Source organism: Chrysemys picta, unplaced genomic scaffold (assembly GCF_011386835.1).
Source record: "Chrysemys picta bellii isolate R12L10 unplaced genomic scaffold, ASM1138683v2 scaf1238, whole genome shotgun sequence".
NCBI lineage: Eukaryota > Metazoa > Chordata > Testudines > Emydidae > Chrysemys > Chrysemys picta.
The window spans coordinates 1-19000 of record NW_027053945.1 but is presented as its reverse complement, the minus strand read 5'-3'; the positions used below and the strand labels follow the sequence as shown (position 1 = coordinate 19000).

Here is a 19000-nt window from a genome sequence, read left to right as displayed (position 1 = left end):
AACCAGGACAAAATCAGCCAGCAGATCAGCGCCCTGCAGGCCGAGATCGCCCGCCTCCAGATGGAGCTCATGGAGTACAAGGTGGTAAGGGGCGGCTGAGCAGGTGAAGCCTCGTGTGTGTACGGCCCACTCGGGTCACCAGTGAGGATCGAACCCAGGACCTTCCACGCCGGCCCCTGCCGCTTGGGCTAATGGAGTAACTCCACTAACTGAGTTTGTGGCAGGCTGTTGTGGTCGCTGGGGCTGGCTGCTAGAGGGAGACCTACTTGCATGTACAAAGCCTGGGTATGACCTGGACTCCTTGCTGTCACAGGTTCAAATCCCAGCTGCAGCAACACAGCCTCGAATGGCATGGGGAAAGTATTCCTGCCTCCCCTGCACAGATCTGGCCCCATGCTGTGTGTACAGCTACTCCTCTGCTGGCCTTGGCCAGCACCATGCCCTCCTGGGTGCGGTGTATGCTGTGGCACTGGGCTCCACCCCAGAGATGGCTGTGTTTCAGTGGTGCTGTAGTTTGTGGGTAGGATGCAAGGGACTATGGCGAGGTAGGCTGTTCAAGGGCTGTATGTCATGTCTGAACAGGGAGAAGGCTTCAGGGTATCTTTTGGAGCTGGGAAGGCACCTCCTGCTTTATATCCCTGTCCTGTGCGGCATATCAGACATCCTGCTTCATGCTGAGCTTGGCTGGACTGGTTTCCCAGGAGCACCAGCCCTTAGGCAGCCAGAGGTTGCTATTGAGCTGAGTCATGTATCTCCCCAGCCCGAGAGGAAGGATGGCCCAGTGGTCATGGCACTGGCCTGGGACTTGGGAGCCCTGTGGTCAAGTCCTTGCTCTGCCACAAACTCCCCGTGTGACCTTGGGCAACTCCCTTAGCCTCAGGGCCTGAATCCCCATCTGCCCAGCCGGGGTCAGAGCACTGCCCTGCCCCCTGGGGGTGCATGAGGGTAAATGCATTAAACTGGGAGGTGCTCAGCTCCTGCCATCATGGGGCTCAAATCAGTAACTTACCTGAGTAAAAGGCACTTACAGCATGTCAGCTGCTCCCTGTTTCTGCCTTCCCACGGGCACGCCTGCCATTTTTTGAGTCTCTGCCTTTTCCCTGCTCCTCTTGCTGTGACCCATCTTTAAGGTGACCATATTTCCCAAAGGGAAAACAGAACACCCCGTGGGACTGGCCTGAGTCCCTCCTCCTCCCCCCCCCCCACGGGGCTGCCTCGAGCCACTTGCCTGAGTCCCTCCCCCCATGTGGGGCTGGCCTGAGCCGCTCACGCGAGCCCCCCTCCCTGTGCAGAGGGTAGGCAGGGCTGGGGCGAGCAGCAAAGCACATACGGGATAGGCCGACTATTTCCCAAAGGCTGGGGCCAGCATCACTGCTCACCTGAGCCCTGCCTGCCCCCCGCTGGATCCCGGCCTCCCCTCCATGTTCCTCTGCACCCCACTTTCTTGACAAAACTGGGTGTTTGTCCCGTTTGCCCTTGGAGACAAATGCCCACTTTTGCCAAAAAAAAAGTCGGGATGCCCGGGACATGGCTTAAAAAAGGGACTTGTGCCAGCCGAAACGGGACGTAGGGTTACCCTACCCATCTTCCTCAGTGCGGCACCATTGAGCACGTGGCCGGCTGGGTTTGGCCAGGGCTGACCGACGCTGTGGCTTTGCCCTCTCTGCATCTCCCTTTCTCCTCTCCCCGCAGGGCAAGCGTGTGATCGGGGAGGATGGCGTCGATGGCTACAGTGACTTGTTCCAGGAGAACACCATGCTCCAGAAGGAGAACGCCACCTTGCGCATGAGGGTGAAGGCCATGCAGGAGGCCATTGATGCCATCAACAGCCGGGTCACCCACCTGAGAGCCAGGAGGCCAATTTGATACTGGCCAAGGCAGGTGAGGATGGGCACCTCCGGAGAACGTGTCTGCGAGGTGCGGCATGCGGATCGGTCCCACGAAAATTACAGCCACCCCAGAGCTCAGGTCCAAGGGCAGCTGATTGGCAGCCCAGCTGCTAGGTGTTTCTGATCTAGTCCATGATCCTAATTCTGTCCCTCCAGGTGACGGCAACGAGGCCATCAGCGCCCTGATCCTGAACTACATCCGGGAGATCGAGCAGCTCAGGTGGGCGTGGGTCACGTTCTCTCCTTCTGCCCGTCTGGGGGGGCCGCGTATCGCGTGCAGCTTGAGAGGACCTGCAAAGAGGCAGTGCGGGCTAGCGGGGGGGCTGCTGACCTGGGGCTCTGGAGGCCCAGATTCCCTCTCTGGCTCTGCCGCTCCCGGCTGGGTGACTGGTGCCGCGGGCACTGGGTTCAAATAGTAGGCTGGCATCGCAGCTCTGCCAATGACCTTGGGTAAGTCACTTCCCCTCTCTCTTGCCTTTGATCTGATGCGACCATTGAGATTGTCGGCGCTTTGGGGCAGCGCCCATCTCATGGGTGTGTGCAGCACCTGGCACAACAGGGCCTTGATCCTGTCTCTCTCGGTGCTGCTGAAATATAAATAAAAGCCCCACATTCGAGATGGAAATGTCTCCATCCTGTAGGGCGTCCTGTCCGGCCCTTGTGCTCCCAAGCTTTCTCTGGAGCCTTGGCTGATCCAGACTTAAATGCCTCCCAGGGGTACATTGAAATGCAGTCTGATAGCTAGTGCTGCTCCTAAATGTGGATTTCGTGCTGGAGAAACTGACAACCCCGGAGACAGGAATCCCCTCGCTCGTTCTGGGCCAGATTCTCAGCTGGTGTAAAATCAGCGTTGTCCCACTGGGGTCCCTGGAGCAATGCCGATTTACGCCCCTCCCGCTGAGGATCCAGACCCCTGTCCGTAATGCTAGAAAACAGAGGTGCCCCACCGTGTCTAGCGCAGCCGCTGCTGAAGATTAACCCTTAGGCTGCCATGTCAGCGTATCACCGTGGCTGTTGAGAACTGGCTGTCGGCCATAGGGTTGCTTCTCTCCCGTTAGCGTTCAGACCTGGTGGGAAGCCCTGGGGCCTTTGTGACGTGGCCTGGGCTGCATTGCCATCTAAGTGAAGGCACTAAATCCATGCAGTGGCATCTGCTGTGACTCTTTGCTCCCACGAGAGGCATGCAGATGGTTAGTGGTGGCCATGCCAGCTTTCCTTCCCTGCGATGTGCTTCTGCAGCACCCCTCCCCGGGAGCAGAGCCCTGAGCCCCTTTGTCCGAGCTGAGCGAGGGCAGTTTAGGTTCCAGATACACACTCTCCTGGTCACCCCTCCTTAGAGGTTGGGGGGAGGGGGTGTCTTTTCCCCTGGGGTGTTTGGACATCTGCCCAGGGCAGCAGATCTCCGTAACCAAAAGCCCCTCCGATCCCCAGGACAAAGCTCTTGGAGAGCGAAGCCATGAACGAGTCGCTCCGCCGGAGTCTGTCGCGGGTCTCCTCCAGGCCCCCGTACTCCCTGGGCTCATCTCCAGGCCCAGGCCTGGGGGCGCTCAGCAGCCCCGTGGTCTCCATGGAGGCAGAGGCCACCGAAGTCCTCCGGCGGGCCAAGCAGGACCTGGAGCGGCTGAAGAAGGAGACCAGGCAGCGGAGGAAGAGGTGATGGCCAACTCCTTGCTGGGAACAGAGGGCGGGGGCTGTTCTGGGTGCTCCCACCCCTGGCTCTTCATTATTATGGCAGGACCATAGTTATTGGGATGCCCACTTGTCCCTTGGCTTCCAGCCCTGGTACCCTCCAGCCCCCATCAGCCCTGCTGGTCCAGACATGGTCCTGCCCCATCCCTGGGAAGCCAAAGCCATACAGCAGAGAATCAGGACTCCTGGGTTCTTTTCTCAGCTCTGCCTCTGACGTGCCACATGACCTTGGGTGAGTCCCTTCCCCTCCTTGTGCCTCAGTCTCCCCATCTGGTAACACTGCCTGGCCCGTCCCTCTGGAGGGCAGTGAAGCTGGGTTCCTGAAGGGCTCTGAGATGGAGGGTGTTGGGGATGTATGGTCTAAGGGGACCGTGTGCCAGGGCTCCCCTGTCACCGGGGTTCATCCCGTCTCTTCCTGGCAGCCTGGAGAAGGAGGCCTTTAAGAAGAGGCCAAAGCTGCAGCAGGAGAACTGGGAGGAGACGGATGAGAACAAGGAGGTGGGGGAGGCTTCCCCCGTGGAGTGCGGGGTGGGAGCCCGATTGCTAGCCAGAATGCCAGCGGCCTTCTCTGTGCCTCGCCGGCGCTTGGGGCAGCTGTGTCCTGCCGCACCCTGGGAGGTGGGGCAAAGCCCAGCCTGTCTGTGGGAGTGGCAGGGGATCCGGGGGGCAGGGGCAGGGTCCATGACCACCCCCCATAGGGCAGCCAGTCTGCTGCTGTTTGGCCCTGCCTAGGTGTGGAGAGTGGGGACAGGGCATGGCCAAGGATGGCGGGTAGGACAGTCCCCTCTGCCCCCTGGCAGTGCCCTGTGCCATCTGACACCCTGGCAACAGGTGGGGCAGGGCAACTAGCCACAGGCCTTTCCGTGCAGCTGGGCTTTGTCCCATGAACCGTGTCCCCTCTGCCCCAGCCGTCCCGGAGGTTCTCATCAGGTCCTTCATTTTCAACTGCCATCTCAGCGGGGAGGGTGGGGGGAACTCCCCAGACATGGCCCACTCCCTTTGCACACAGGGATCAGCCCTGCCCCTGGCCCCGGGTCAAACGTCCTCTCTCCTGCCTCTGCCTGGCACTGGTTTCCGAGGCAATCGCTTTAATTCACCCACATCTGGGGGTGGCGGATGGGGAGAGGCCTGAGCCCCTGCGACGATAGGAGAGGGGCCGAAGGCTCCTGATCTCTGCCCTAACCCTGCGCTTCTTTCCCAGGAGGAGGAGGAGGAGCGGGAGGAGAGTGGCTGTGAGGATGAGGACGAGGATTCGGGCAGCGACGAGAGCCTGGTGGACTCGGACTCCGATGCGGAGGAGAAGGGTAACTCGGTGGGCACGGCGCCTTGCTCTGTGCTCAGGCTGGGGCCGGGGATATCTGCAGTGACTCAGGGCTGTGCCCCTTTTGGGGAGGCGGTAGGCGGCTGCAGTGGGCCTGTAGGGTGAGCTGGGCAGGTCTTGGCTGGAGGTGCACGAGGTGCCAGTCAGGGTGCTAAGGTGGTCCGGCTCAGCTGGTGCTCAGTGGCACAGGCCTGGCTGCCAAGCTCTGTCCCTTCCTCCTCAGCCCCCCGCATTCGCCTTCGGGTACCCAGGCAAGGCTAAGACCGCAGGAGCGAGATGCCATCCCCTCTGAGTCCTGCCTCATCTGCCTCCTTTCCTCTGCAATGCCAGAGTCCATAGGGGACCCGTGAGCCAGGCACTGCCCCTCCCCTCTCCAGGCCGGCCCAGGGCTGCCTGGCTCTCTCCTCCTGACCTCCCCGGGACTGCCTGGCTGCCTGACTCTCCCCCCACCTCTAGTGGTGAATTTCCAGGCTGATCTGGCCGACCTGGCCTGCGAGATCGAGATCAAGCAGAAGCTGACTGACGAGCTGGAGAACAGCCAGCGGCGCCTGCAGACCCTCAAGCACCAGTACGAGGAGAAGCTGATCCTGCTGCAGAACAAGATCCGCGACACCCAGCTGGAGAGGGACCGGGTGCTGCAGAACCTCAGTACGGGCAGTGCCCCCTCCACCCCCCTGCTCATCCCATCGCACGGGTCCTCTGAGCCAGCGCTGGCAGGAGAAACCCTGGGGTTCTCCCGGCGCCCAATGAGGCCCAAACTGGGCCCTGTCCCTGTGTAAGGGGACTGTTGCCCCCTTACTAACATTCAGTGGGGGGGTTTTGCTTGGCTGCTCCCAGCACTAAAAGGGGAGGGGTCGATGGCAAATCAGGAGCCTGAGACTGACAGTCCCCAGGGACAATGGGGAGAGGCCAATGCTCCAGATCAGCCTGATTGACAGGGCGGGCAGCTAATCAGGGAGTCAGGAGGCCAGGCGGGGTCCCCTCCTCCGGGTGAGCTGGAATTGCCTGGGTCAGACAGGGTGGGGCCGAGCTAAGGAGAGAGCAGTTGCCCGAGCTGACCTGCTGGGAGCAGAGCTGCAGCCGCAAAGCCAGAGCACAGCCCAGAGAGAGCAGAGCTGTCCTGGGGGCAGAGCTGCAGCAACCAGAGCCCGAGGCGCCAGACAAGCAGCCCAGGGAGCTGAAGGCAGAGCAGCAGCAGCCGTGCTGAGGCCGAGTGGAGCTGGAGCCGGGGCTGGAGCCGTCCGGAGCTGGGTGCGGTGAGCAGCTGGGGAGAGTGAGGGGGACCCTGGGCAGTGGGCCCAGCACAGGGAGATGCCTCAGCCAAGAGGCCTTGCAGGCCAGACTCGGAGGGGGGATCATAACCCTGACCGGGCGGGGGCGACGCTGGGAAAAAGGGTCCTGCCACCTAGAGCCTGAGAGCGTGGGGCCACCGCCAGAGCAAGTGTCCGACCCGCAGCGTCTCCGCAGCACAGCCAGGGCCTGAGAAGGAGCCTGGGACCTACAAGGAACAGACGGTGACCTGCCCTGACGTTCCAGAGACACTGGTTGTGATGTTCCCTGCCACAGAGCGGGGTGATGTGTTTTCCTTTAACCTTTCCCATTTTTCCTTATTCTTTTTTAAAATTAATTGTTAATTAAACAACTTGTATTTGCTTTAAATTGTATGAAATGATCAGTGGGTCAGGGAGGTGCCCAGTGCAGAGAGAGTACCCCGGAGTGGGGACACCCTAGCCCATGGTTCTAGCTTGCAGGCAATGACTGCTCTGGGCTACTCGGCCATTGAACATCTCCTGAGCTGCTGGACCAGGCAGGCCTGTCCCTGGAGGCCAAGAGTTAATCTAAAGTGCCCCCCACTGAGGGTGCTTTCCCTGGGGGCCTGGTGGGTCCAGGGGGCAGCTGGATGGGATGGAGCGTGATGGGCTCGGCCTAGCCTGGCACTCTGAGCGTCTCTGCGCCACCCCCTTCAGGCACCTTGGAATGCTACACGGAGGAGAAGGCCAATAAGATCAAGGCAGACTACGAGAAGCGGCTGAAGGAAATGAATCGGGACCTGCAGAAGCTGCAGGCAGCCCAGAAGGAACACGCTCGCCTGCTCAAGAACCAGTCGCGCTATGAGCGGGAGCTCAAGAAGCTGCAGGCTGAGGTGGCAGAGATGAAGAAGGCGAAGGTACCTGGCTGGGCAGAGGAGGAGAGGGCTGGAGGGGCATGGCCCGCTTGTGCTAGCTCTTCAAACTGGGGAGGGGCGGTGGATGGGCACAGCCCCTTGTGCACACTCCTTATGCTGGGTGTGGCTGTCGGGGGGCCCGCAGGTGGCACTGATGAAGCAGACGCGGAAGGAGCAGCAGTGGAGGCGGCTGGTGGAGACCAAGCGGAATCGGGAGATCGCCCAGCTGAAGAAGGAGCAGCGCAGGCAGGAGGTGAGAACCCAGCTCCTCACCAGGGCTCTGCAGATAGGGCAGCTCTGGCTGGGGCCTGTGCCCCTCACTTGGCTCTGAGCTCCCACACCAGCTGGCCAGGGTGCAGCGGGGAGTGCGGGTTCTCCAAGGGGTCTGGGCCTTTCCTGGGGAGATGCCCCAAGCCAGGCTCCTCGGGACCAGATGGGGAGGGTGCTGGAGAGCCCTCGCTGATGCATGATGTGCACAGGAGAGGGGACCTGACACAGGTGAGCAGTTACCTGGGTGAGCCAGCCTGCACCCAGAGTCCCTGACGCAGGGTGGGGCAGGGGAGCCCCTGTGACGGAGCAGGGCTGAGACAGGGAGTGGGGCCATTCAGGATATGGGGCAGCAGGGGAGCCCTGCAAAGCTGGGGCTGAGCCGCAGGGATGGCTGAGCAAGGCGATGGGAAATCTGGAGCAAGCGCTGCACCAACAGAGGACCGGATTCCACTCTCTATTACGCTCGTTGTAAATCTGGAGTAACTGCATTGACATTAGCGGAGTCGCTCCAGATTTACACTGCTGCTCCTGCGATGTGAATCCAGCCGTCACCTGCATCGAGAACATTCCACGTTCAATCCTGCCCTACCTCTGCTCGACAGTGTGTTAGAGCTCTTCTGGGTGCCCGGATGCTGGGATCAGTGCCCGACTTGGCCGGCCAAGGCCTGCAGGTCCTGTGAAGCCAAGAATGGGGCCGGCAGCATAGAACAGCGTAAAACCCTGCCTGGTTGGGGAGCTGTGTGCTGGGCACCCTGTGCAGAAACCAGCCACCCCACTGTCTGTCTGGGGACTCCTCCCTCTGCTGAAGGCGCAGCACGTCCCCTTCCCAACCACATGTCCATCTGTCTGTCCATCCCTTGAGATCAGCACCTGGTGGGGTGGCAGGTTCCGCCTTCCCCAGGTCAGAGGAGGTGATTGCTTTCTCCTGCATCTCTGGTTGCTGCTCAGGACAGGTACAAATGCCACAGTGCTGCCATCGGTTACAGCAGAATAAATCCCGATTAGCCCCAGTTGCTCCAGGTTTTATACCGCTGCTGGTGAGATCAAAATCTGGCCCATGGCCTGCACTGAGAACATGCCATGTGCTGGCCCCAGGCAAGGGGGTGGGGGAGCCCTGGGTCCCCTCCCCTTCCCCCATTGCTGCCATGGGTTCTACCCCAGACCCTGGGTTCCTCTTTAGCGGCTCACGCCCACTCAGGACTCGACAGGCTCGGCTTCTCTCCCGCGCAGTTTCAGATCCGGGCGCTGGAGTCTCAGAAGCAGCAGCAGGAAATCGTGCTGCGAAGGAAAACCCAGGAGGTGAGTGCCAGCCCCTGCACCTGCGGGGGTCTGGAGAGCCACTCACGGGGCCGTGACTGGGTGGGCGCTGAGGCCTGGCTCCTGGATCGGGCCGTTGGCAGGGCAGGGCCCTGGGGCCTCTCCAGACGGAATAGTCCCCTCTGCTGTCCCAGTGGGTCGTGCTCCGCCAATGCTGGGTTGTTCCCAAGGCGCTGGCCCTGGGTGGGGTGGATTTCCCACAGAGCCTGGTGATTTTATGGCCAGGAGTAACCAGGCAGGAGATGACAGTGATTGCGAGGGAGGAAACGCCTGCCTCCGGGGGCAGCTGATCTTCTGGGGTCAGGAAGGAGGAATTCTCTGCATGCCATGTGCGACTGTGCACAACAGGCTGTGTCCCCCTCCCTCCTTCCTGGAGCTGGGTCCTGGCAGCTGAGTTGGTCACGTGACTCGTCCAGGCTGCCTCCTGCCCCAGCACCCGTACAGCTCGCGGGATGGTGCGGTGCTTCGATCCCAGCCCCTCCTGATGCATTCTGGGGAAACTGCTATCCACGGGTACCGGACCTTCACCCAGCCCAGATAGGCTCAGCTCTCTTGAAAGGTGCTCAGCTGCTCCCGGGCTCACTTTGCCACCTGAGAAGCGTTGGAGTCGCTCTGCGGCTGGGGGGCGATGCCCCCTGCGGGTGTTCCCAGGAGGCCCAGCCCTCAGGCACTGCTCTCACCCAGGTCTCTGCTCTGCGCCGCCTGGCCAAGCCCATGTCGGACCCGGTCTCTGGGAGGCCGAGTCAGAAGCCAGCCATGCTGGACTCGAGTGCGGAGGTGTCCGTCAGCACCACCTCCTCGGAACCGAAGTCCGGCTCTCGCTCGGTCTCCAGCATCATGCGCCAGTGGAACCTGAAAATCGACCACTTCCTGAGAGACCCTTCGCCCTGCGTGAATGGGGCTCGGCCCGTCAGGTCAGACCAGTGCTTCCGAATCTGTGTCCCCCGCGGCCTCGTTCCCTGCTTGGCCCTCAGGCCCCGGGCTCCTGGGTGTTAGATGGGAGCGGAGTTCTGTGGGAACACGGGAAACGATCGCTCTATCATCGTGGGCGACTCTGCCATGTGGTTTGACACGTGAGACTCTCCACATTGGCTGGAGACCTGATGTGTAAATGCCCCTCTGTCCTGAGCACTAGTGGGCGTGATGGCCGAGCGCCCGCCTGGTGGAAGCCCCCGACCATGTCCCATCCCACTGCAGGAAGAAGTTCCCAAAGAAGGGGATGAGCCAGACCTTCAGCAAGGCGGCCCGGCTCAAGTGGCAGTCGCTGGAGCGGCGCATCTTTGACGTTGTCATGCAGAAGATGACCATCGTCAACCTGGAGGCGGATATGGAGCGGCTGATCAAGGTGAGGTGTGGGGGGCAGTGCCCTGGTGGGGATTGGGTGGTCTGAGCATGACCGAGGGCCAGGAGTGCTGGGAGGCTGCTGGCACCTGGACAGCGCCAGCTGAGGCGTTTCCTTCCCACCCGCCCCCCAGAAACGCGAGGAGCTGGCGCTGCTGCAGGAGGCGCTGCAGGGGAAGAGGGGAAAGCTGCAGGCGGAGAGCCCGGAGGAGCAGAAGGGCCTGCAGGAGCTGAACGAGGAGATCGAGGTGCTGACAGCCAACATTGACTACATCACCGACAGCATCGCCGACTGCCAGGCCACCATCATGCAGCTGGAGGAGACCAAGGTGCCGGGGGAGGGGGCCTGCGGGCGGGGGCGAGGTGCAGGGTGTCTGTATATGGGGAGTTGGTCTCACGGGAGGGGGAGCAGGGGAGATCACCCCAGGGCATTGTGTGCTGTAAGGGAAAGGGGGTGCTCTGGGGGCTGGTTGATAGTTGGGGTGGGGACTGGGAGTGAGCAGGAGGCTGGCTGGCTGGACTCTTCCTCTAGGCAGTTTAAGCATAAGGGGTGCAGGAGGCAGGTTTGCAGGGTCCTCTTGCTTTCTAAGCTCCAACGATTGGGCTGAAACGTTCTGTCGTGGGTCACACAGTGAGTCAGGGCCGAGCTGGCTCCCTGCTCTTAGCCCCCAGAGCTCGCCCCCTCCCTACAGAAACGTCACAGAGCAGCTGTTGCAGTCTGGCTGCTTTCTCTGCTTGTTTGCTGATGACGGCTGTATAAGGCCCAGTTCAGCAGGTGCCTGAGCACTCACGGGGCTGGTGCGATAGGCTGCCGTAGGCCTGTGGGCGCCAGGCTAACGGACATGGCTGTGGCTTGGCTTGGACCAGCAGAGGCCAAGAATCAGCCCTCTTCCGCTGCACGGTCTGCAAGGTCGGGGCCAGGATTTAGGAAGCCCCTTATATGTTGGTCCACCAGGGTCTCCATCGGTGCTGGATGGTTTATTTGTGGAAGGGACGGCTGCGGAGAGCATGATGTCCACCACCAGCTGCTAGGCCCAACAGCCCTGATGGGAGTTCTGCACATGCTGGAGTCAGTGGAAGCCCTGTCCGTACCATGGGACAAATGTACCCATGGTGTATCCAGTGCTGCGGGCAAGGCGTGGTCTAGCCATGCTCAATCCTGTCTGTGTGCACAGAAAAACCCATGTCAGCACCAGGCTCCAGCCTGGGTCGCCGCCAGGCTCCAAACATGCTTAGAACATGGGCTTTCTCCATTCCCTGCGTATACCGCAACACAACCTCCTGTGAGAAACTGCCTCGACCCAGCCCAGTTCCACAGTGGTGTTCCTGTAGCCTAGACCGAAGCCAAGCACGGGCGGCAGCCCGGTATTCAGAGCCAACTCCAGGTGTAGCCATGAGAGAGGGTTGAAGATGCTGTTTGCTTTTGTAGGAAATCTCAAACCCTTTTAGTTTTTTCTTTTGAAATTTCCCAGGGGGAAGAAAAAATCAGTTTCTCCTCCCCGCCCCCCCCCGCCCCCCCCCCCCCCGAGAAACTGGGATTTTTGTGGTTTTTCAAAATCAGTTTTGATGGTTTAAGGCAAAAAAATTGCGGGTCTTGGGAAAGAGTTTCCCTTTTCTGAAACCGCGAACTTGTGCTGAAAGCTGTTGTCAAACATTGAGTCTCTTTTCTGATGTCAGATTTTTGTAAAGGGAGGGTGGGATTTTGACCAGAATGGAAATTTTTGTTTAATCAAATATTTCCACAGAGAAACAATAGCCTAATAATGAGGCCTTTCTCCCTGGCACCTGTCGGGTGTCTGTGCTCCAAGGAAAACCCCACAGCACAAGTCTCAGAGCCTGGATCCATTGCCTTGGCTCGCAGGGCTACGGGGCTAAAACGAAGAGTGTAGACATTCACACAAGGGCTGGAGCCTGGGCTCTGGAGGGTCTTGGAGCCCATGAGCAGGAATGTCTACACTGCTACTTTTAGCCCCGTAGTGCAAGCCCGAATCCTTTGGCCAGAGGCTCGCTGCTGTGGGTTTTTCTTTGCTGTGTGGACGCACCGTTAATGACATGGGGGGTCTGACCCAGGTTCAGCACAGTGTAGCTCTCTGCTCCCCTCCTAGCAGCTGGAGGTCGTAAACAGGTTTTTAGTATATGTCTGTGCTTAATCTGCTACAGCTGCAAGGCTTTATGTGTAGACGCTCCCCGTTGGAGTAGGTAATCCATCTCCCAAGGAGGTGGCTGTTTAGTTCGGTCGGCAGAGCTACACTCTCCGGGATGGTGGGGCGGGGGGGAGTGGGATTTTCAAACCCTGGAGAGACATAGCTATGCTGGTATAAGTTCCCAGTGTAAACCTGCCCTTGGTCTGCTCTGGTCACCTGGCTAGCGAGCAGCTCCTGCCGTCCAGGCGGTAGAAGCGCCTCTTCTTTAAATCTGCAGGTGTGTGGTTCAGTCCCCATAGATGGCCCAATCAGGGGCCTGGTTCCAGGCACACTTCCAGTGCGAGTGCTCATGCACAGTATTGGCATGCAAGTCGTCTTCCCTGCCGCCTGCTCGCAGAGCACCTGCGTCCCTGCCGGCGTCAGCCAGTCAAGGAAACCCCCCTGGTTCCGTGGCGCTGGTGTCTCTGCTGGCCCTCTGCTTTCTGCCCTTCACCGCCCTCAGCGCCGTTCTAATTCCCCTCCCTCGGGGTCTCTCTTGCACCGTAGGAGGAGCTGGACTCCACCGACACCTCCGTGGTGATCAGCTCCTGCTCCTTGGCCGAGGCGCACCTCCTGCTGGACAACTTCCTCAAGGCATCCATCGATAAGGTCAGGCAAAGGGCCTTCAAGTGGGGGTGCAGCTCTGGGGGGTGGATTGCAGAACATGGGATCCCAGGTGGCCCCCTGTTAGCGTGGGATCACAATTGCTGCAGGTGAGGTTTGGAGCCAGGGCTATTTGGCTGCGCCTCGGGCATCCTTTGTGCGTGGGTGAGGGAGACTGAGAGGCCTGCCTGGCCTGTGTGCTGCTGGACCCAGAGAGGGGAATGGGTTTGTGACGTTATTGATATCCTCTGGGACCATATAGATCATTGTTGCAACCAAGGTCCTGTAGTGGCACCCAGATCTTGTATAAAGGGGGTCAAATGGGGTGTCTAAGACAAGGTTATGGTTTACTGGTTATAATTATGCTGTCTATATGTGTGTATCAATTTTGTAGTTGAAGTTATGAATATTGGTTCTATACTGTCTGTATTTCAAACTTCTGCTATGCTGCTGGGTGACATCCCAGACAAAATGGTGTTAGCTCTGCCTAGCCTGCTTGATGGCCCATTAAGGACCATCAGCTATACAATGGACCCATTGAGAGAAGGCAGATACACCTTGTAACTCAGCAAAGTATGCAGGGACTGGCCCATGTGACTCCAGACTCCATTTTGCTGTAATTTTCCACAGTAAGAACAAAGGTGTTCTTACACCTGGAAAAGACTATATAAGGCGGATGCCTCATCTCCATCTGGTCTTCAATCCTGCTTCATACCTCTGAAGGAACTTTGCTACACGCTGAAGCTTTGAACAAAGGACTGAGGACCCATCCCAGCGGGGGATGTATTCCAGAGACTTGATTTGAACCTGGAGTTTATTCTATTGCTGCTGCAAGCCTGAACCAAGAACTTTGCCATTACTGTATGTAATTGATTCCATTTAACCAATTCTAACTCTCCTCTCTATCTTTTTCCTTTTATGAATAAACCTTTAGATTTTAGATTCTAAAGGATTGGCAACAGCCTGATTTGTGAGTAAGATCTGATTTGTATATTGACCTGGGTCTGGGGTTTGGCCCTTTGGGATCAGGAGAACCTTTTTTCTTTTACTGCGGTATTGCTTTTCATAACCATTTGTCCCCATAACGAGTGGCACTGGTGGTAATACTGGGAAACTGGAGTGTCTAAGGAGACCGCTTGTGAGACTTGCGGTTAGCCAGGGGGTGAGACCGAAGTCCTCCTAGTCTGGCTGGTTTGGTTTGCCTTAGAGGTGGAAAAACCCCAGCCTTGGGCTGTAACTGCCCTATTTGAGCAATTTGTCCTGAGTTGGCACTCTCAGTTGGGTTCCGCCAGAACCACATTGTCACAGGGGTACAAGCAGCAGCTGAGTGAGGCTGGTGTGGAACCTGCATCTGTGCCCAGGGACAGGGACTGAAGCCAGGAGCTGATTCCCCGTCCCACCCACTGGCCCGTCCTGTGTGCTGGACGGAAGGTCACCTCCTGCTCCGCCAAACAGGGGCTGCAGGTGGCTCAGAAAGAAGCCCAGATTCGCCTGCTTGAAGGGCGCCTGAGACAAACGGATGTGACCGGCTCCTCCCAGAACCATGTGATCCTGGATGCCCTGCGGGAGAAAGCGGAGTCCCACCCCGAGCTGCAGGCGCTCATCCACAATGTGCAGCAAGGTGGGTGCTGGGCTTTTCCCTCCTGGGGACCCCCGTGAGTACTGGGCATTGGCTGGCAAAGCAGCCGGCAGCGCTGATGTGGGGCCTGGGGCTGGCAACAGCTGGGAAGGCTTGGGGTGTTTCCCTGCCCCTACAGATGGCACGTCTGCCCATTGGGACAGATGGAGCCCACCCCAGGGCTCTTGGCATTGCTCTGACCCTGTGGGCAGGAGTGATAGGCCCGCTTCATCCAGACGTATCAGCCCACATGGTCACAGCCTGTCCAGCCGTGAGGATGCACTGATGGCGCTTTGGTGGCAAAGAGTTAATGATAGCAATGGTCTGGGGGGGGGGGGGTCCCAAGGACCTACAGGGCCACACGCTGATTGGCGACCGCCTGCTGGCTGGCTCTGATCGGACCAGCCCAGTGCGGTGCCCTCCCACCCTCTGTTGCCTTGACGCATCCTTGTCGGCCGTTCCTTGTGCAGAGAACGGCTACGCCAGCACAGACGAGGAGATCTCGGAGTTCAGCCTGACCTCGGAGGGGAGGTAAGCGCACCAGGGAGCGTGCAGTGTCCCAGCCTCGTGCGCCCCTGAGCGGCGGGATCTATGGAGGGAGGGGGGCGCATCTCTGTGGCACTCATTGGCAAGGTAGACCCGTTAGAGCTTGGCAGCTAAATTCTCCAGGTTCTGTCTGCACCGAGCATGCTCCAGCCCCTCGGAGCTCCTACGTGTGACCCGACGGTGCACAGGCTACTCACACGCGATGACTGGCCGTGCTCAAACCCAGGCGTGCAGGGGCTGTACAGAACTGTCCCAGTAATGGGTCCTCTTGAGGGCCAGGGGCAAGACGGAGCTGGGAGGGAAGAGGGCCCCGAAAGGGACCGGGGGATGGGCTGTACCTCGGGGAATGGGAGGAGGAACCGTAGCCGGGCTGGTGATAGGGTGTTATGGGGTGGGGGTGATGGGCAGTGGTTTCTTCCTTTAGCTTTAAGTTAAGCCTTAAAGGGGATCGGCCATTTAACCCTTTGTTTCCTACAGCTTCTCCCAGTCTTTCACCATGAAGGGCTCGGCCAGCCAGGACGACTTCAAGTTCAAGGTCAGTTCACAGCCACAGACAGGGCCATTTAACATCCAGATGTGGGGTCTTTGGTCCATTGTACCCCCTCTCCGTTTGTGCTCACGGCTGGGCGGTGGCCCTTGGCGGGAGTCTTCTCCATGGGCGGAATGTCTTGGGTCTGGAACTGAAATAGCCCGGGGTCTGGTCTCCTGGTGACGGCCGTGCCTGGCGTGTTACTTTGGCCCTATAAATGGCTCCTTGAGTCGTAGAGCCCACTTTAAACCCCTAAATGCCACATCATTGAGCTGTACTGGGCTTCCCTGAATCCAGGCAAGGTGCCCTGGTGTTGTCTAGCCCTCCTCTGGGAGCAAATAAAACCCATGTGACGCCCTGGTGCTGTGCGCCCTTCCCAGAGGCTAATTGACTGGACCAGTCCCTCCATGTGCCGAATCCTCCTGGGAGAGCTGCTCCGGCAGTCTGGGCCATACACGTTTCAGCCTTGCACAGGGGGTACTTCCTGTTGCCCTCATTAATGAGCTCATGAAACATTAATGCTGGCAACCGGGGCCCAACTGAAAGGTTTCTCTAGATCTGCCACTGCTGGGTGCTTGGCCCCAGAGGCCTCTTGGAACTGAATGGCCAAGGGGCGCCAGTGTCTCAGACTCGCTCCACGTGCTACCCTCGGGGCAGTGAACTCCTCGCCTCTCAGCCCTCCCCTCCCTGTGCCACGCTACAGGGGGAACCCAAGCTGTCAGGCCAGATGAAGGCTGTGTCGGCCGAGTGCCTGGGACCCACGCTGGACATCTCCACCAAGAACATCACCAAGTCCTTGGTGTCCCTCATGGAGATCAAGGAAGACGGGATCAGCTTTTCCATCTGGGATTCCTACTACAAGGATAAGGTCTCCCACACCATCAGCCTGCCCACCCGCGGCAGCACCTTGTAAGCCCTGGCAAGCGTGGGCCCCACGTGCTTACAGGCCCTTGGGGGAAGAGGTGGGCTGGGCCATCGTATTCTGCCCTTGGAGCCTTGAGTCTGGACTCCTCTCGGTCGACCCAGCCTGTCCCAGCATGCAGTGGTGGGGCCATCTTGTTCTGCCATCTTGGATTGCCAGTGTCCACAAACTGCCCGTCGGGGGGATGGGGCCTGAGGAAGGCGGGCACAAACCGGGTTCTGCTGTCGGACAGAGTTGGGCGTCCAGTCTCCACAGCCCTCTTATCGAAGGCACGGAGCTGCCTTCTCCAGCAGCAGTCTCGGTGATGAAGCCAACAGGACCTGCGCTCACAGCGCAAACCCTTAACCGGGGCCGCTGGCCTGGCCTTGGGCCCTGCCGGGGCCTGATCCAGCCCGCTGGACCCCTGGCTCGGGAGGTGGATCTGTGCGCTGCCCCAGGGCTCTCGGCTCGCTTGCTCTGGGGTAGGCATGTTCAGTGCTGAAGGGCCCTGGCCCAAAGGAGGGGCGATTGCGGATCAGGTCTTGCTCTGTTCCAGCCCTAGGCAGTCCTGTGGCTCGGACACCTCGCCTCTGACCCGGAGGAAATCCTATGACCGGGGGCAGCCTGCCAGGTGAGTGGGGAGAGGCTGGAGAGCACATGGGCCTAGCTCCCCATCGGGGACCAACCTGTGCACTCGGCTGTGCCCAGGCACGACGCTGGGTGCTGGATCCAGCTGTGCCATAGAATCATAGAATATCAGGGTTGGAAAGGACCTCAGGAGGTCATCTAGTCCAACCCCCTGCTCAAAGCAGCACCAATCCCCAACTAAAGCATCCCAGCCAGGGCTTTGTCAAGCCGGACCTCAAAAACCCCTAAGGAAGGAGATTCCACCACCTCCCTAGGGAACCCATTCCAGTGCTTCACCACCCTCCTAGTGAAATCATTTTTCCTAATATCCAACCTAGACCTCCCTCACTGCAACTTGAGACCATTACTCCTCATTCTGTCATTTGCCAAGCTCCATCCTCTTTGGAACCCCCATTCAGGTAGTTGAAGGCTGCTATCAAATCCCCCCATATTCTTCTCTTCTGCAGACTAAACAAGCCCAGTTCCCTTAGCCTCTCCTCATAAGTCATGTACCCCAGCTCCCTAATCATTTTTGTTGCCCTCTGCTGGACTCTCTCCAGTATGTCCACATTTTTTCTGTAGCGGGGGGCCCAAAACTGGATGCAATACTCCAGATGTGACTCACCAGTGCCGAATAGAGGGGAATAATCACTTCACCATGGGCTGGCACTTCAGGCCTCCCTGTGCTGAGTGGAGGTGCGGGGCAGGGGGTAGATCCCCGGACCAGGCTTGTGATCATGGGTCTCTTTCTGAACACCCCGGCTCAGGACTTCGGACGTTGGCTTCACGCCTCCCTCATCCCCTCCCACCAGGCCGCGCAATGACCGCAACGTCTTCTCCCGCCTCACAGCAACCAGAGCCAGGGCTCCGCGCTGGACAAGTAAGAGCCTCGCGGGGCAAGGAGCGGGTAGGGGGGTGAAGCTCCAGGGAGCCCAGCCCCAAGAGCAGTGAATGGCAGACGGTGACTCCCATGGCTGTCCCCAGGTACCGTCCCCGCTCTGCCTCGGGCCCGGCAGTCCCAGCTGGAGTCAGCCGCAGGCTCCTGCCGGGCTCATGAGCGACCAGGGCGAAGGCAGAGAGCTGCAATACTGGTGCAGTAGAACTTCACATGGGGCAGCATCTCCCTGGGCAGGGGCCCTATGCCAGACCTGTCTATAACCCCATTGATATGGAGGGGGGGGTCTTTGGTCCCCCTCTACTGGCTGGACCTTGTCTCGGGGCTGCCCCTGAGCTGCCAAGCCTGGGCCTTTAGCTCAGGCAGAAGCAGCTGCTGTTGAGAGCCTGGGGTGGCAGATGCCCTCCCTGTAGATGATCCAGCTGGAGGCTCATCGTTACATTGCACTGCTAGAGCCCTCAGAACAGGCCCGAAGCGGTGCCCTGGCCTTTAGCGTTGTGTGCACACACGTGGCAGTGCCCGGTCCCCCGCTGGGCCCGTGGGGATCCCCTGGGGGGCTGGGGCTGTCACAAGCCCCACTAGCAGCCCTGGGCTCTTTAGCTCCTGCTGGTAGCTCTGGAGGGCCCTGGTTCAGGCCCCAGTGTGTTGGCCAAGATGGCGGCTGTCACACTGGCTGCTGGCAGAGGAGAATTTCACCCGCAGGGACGCTGCTGGGTGGGTTTGGCTGCAGTTATAAAGCGGGTGAGGTGGGTCCAGGGGGCTGCTAGCTGAGGACACTAAGCCGCCATCCCGTCCCCAGCGAAGCATGGGGCTCGTCGGCGCTGGGCTTGGCAGGGGTCCCCAGGCGGTGGGGAAGCCATTTCCCAGTCGGCCCTACCCCGGTTCTGTGTGGCACTGGCTGTGCCATCGCACCTGCCCCTTCTGGGCCCTGCTCCCTCTCCCACTGTGCTCTGTGGGGAGATGCCGGCTGCTCACAGGTCCCAGTCCCCCTCAGGAGGTGACATGGCTGCTCTGGGTGGGGCGAGCTTTCCGCCAGGGGCCCGTAGGTGCTCCGATTGCTCCTGGTGCCAGGGGCTGTGACCCTTCGGAGGTGGGGTGGGGGTGCTC

General features: G+C 59.7%; 1 protein-coding gene across 1 annotated transcript; it reads left to right on the top strand.

Annotated features, from left to right (window-relative positions):
• The first annotated feature begins 537 nt into the window (after positions 1–537).
• On the top strand, positions 538–18154 carry LOC135979803 (kinesin-like protein KIF21B). Its single transcript, XM_065580003.1, is given in 20 exon segments — positions 538–545; positions 1635–1843; positions 1846–1881; positions 2046–2109; positions 3321–3542; positions 4001–4076; positions 4780–4882; positions 5356–5547; positions 6867–7066; positions 7209–7316; positions 8564–8632; positions 9335–9564; positions 9848–9995; positions 10126–10320; positions 12682–12783; positions 14233–14398; positions 14866–14926; positions 15419–15476; positions 16174–17002; positions 17766–18154. Coding segments are annotated over 19 exon segments (2457 nt in total). The 3' UTR covers positions 16384–17002; positions 17766–18154.
• Positions 18155–19000: the final 846 nt, after the last annotated feature.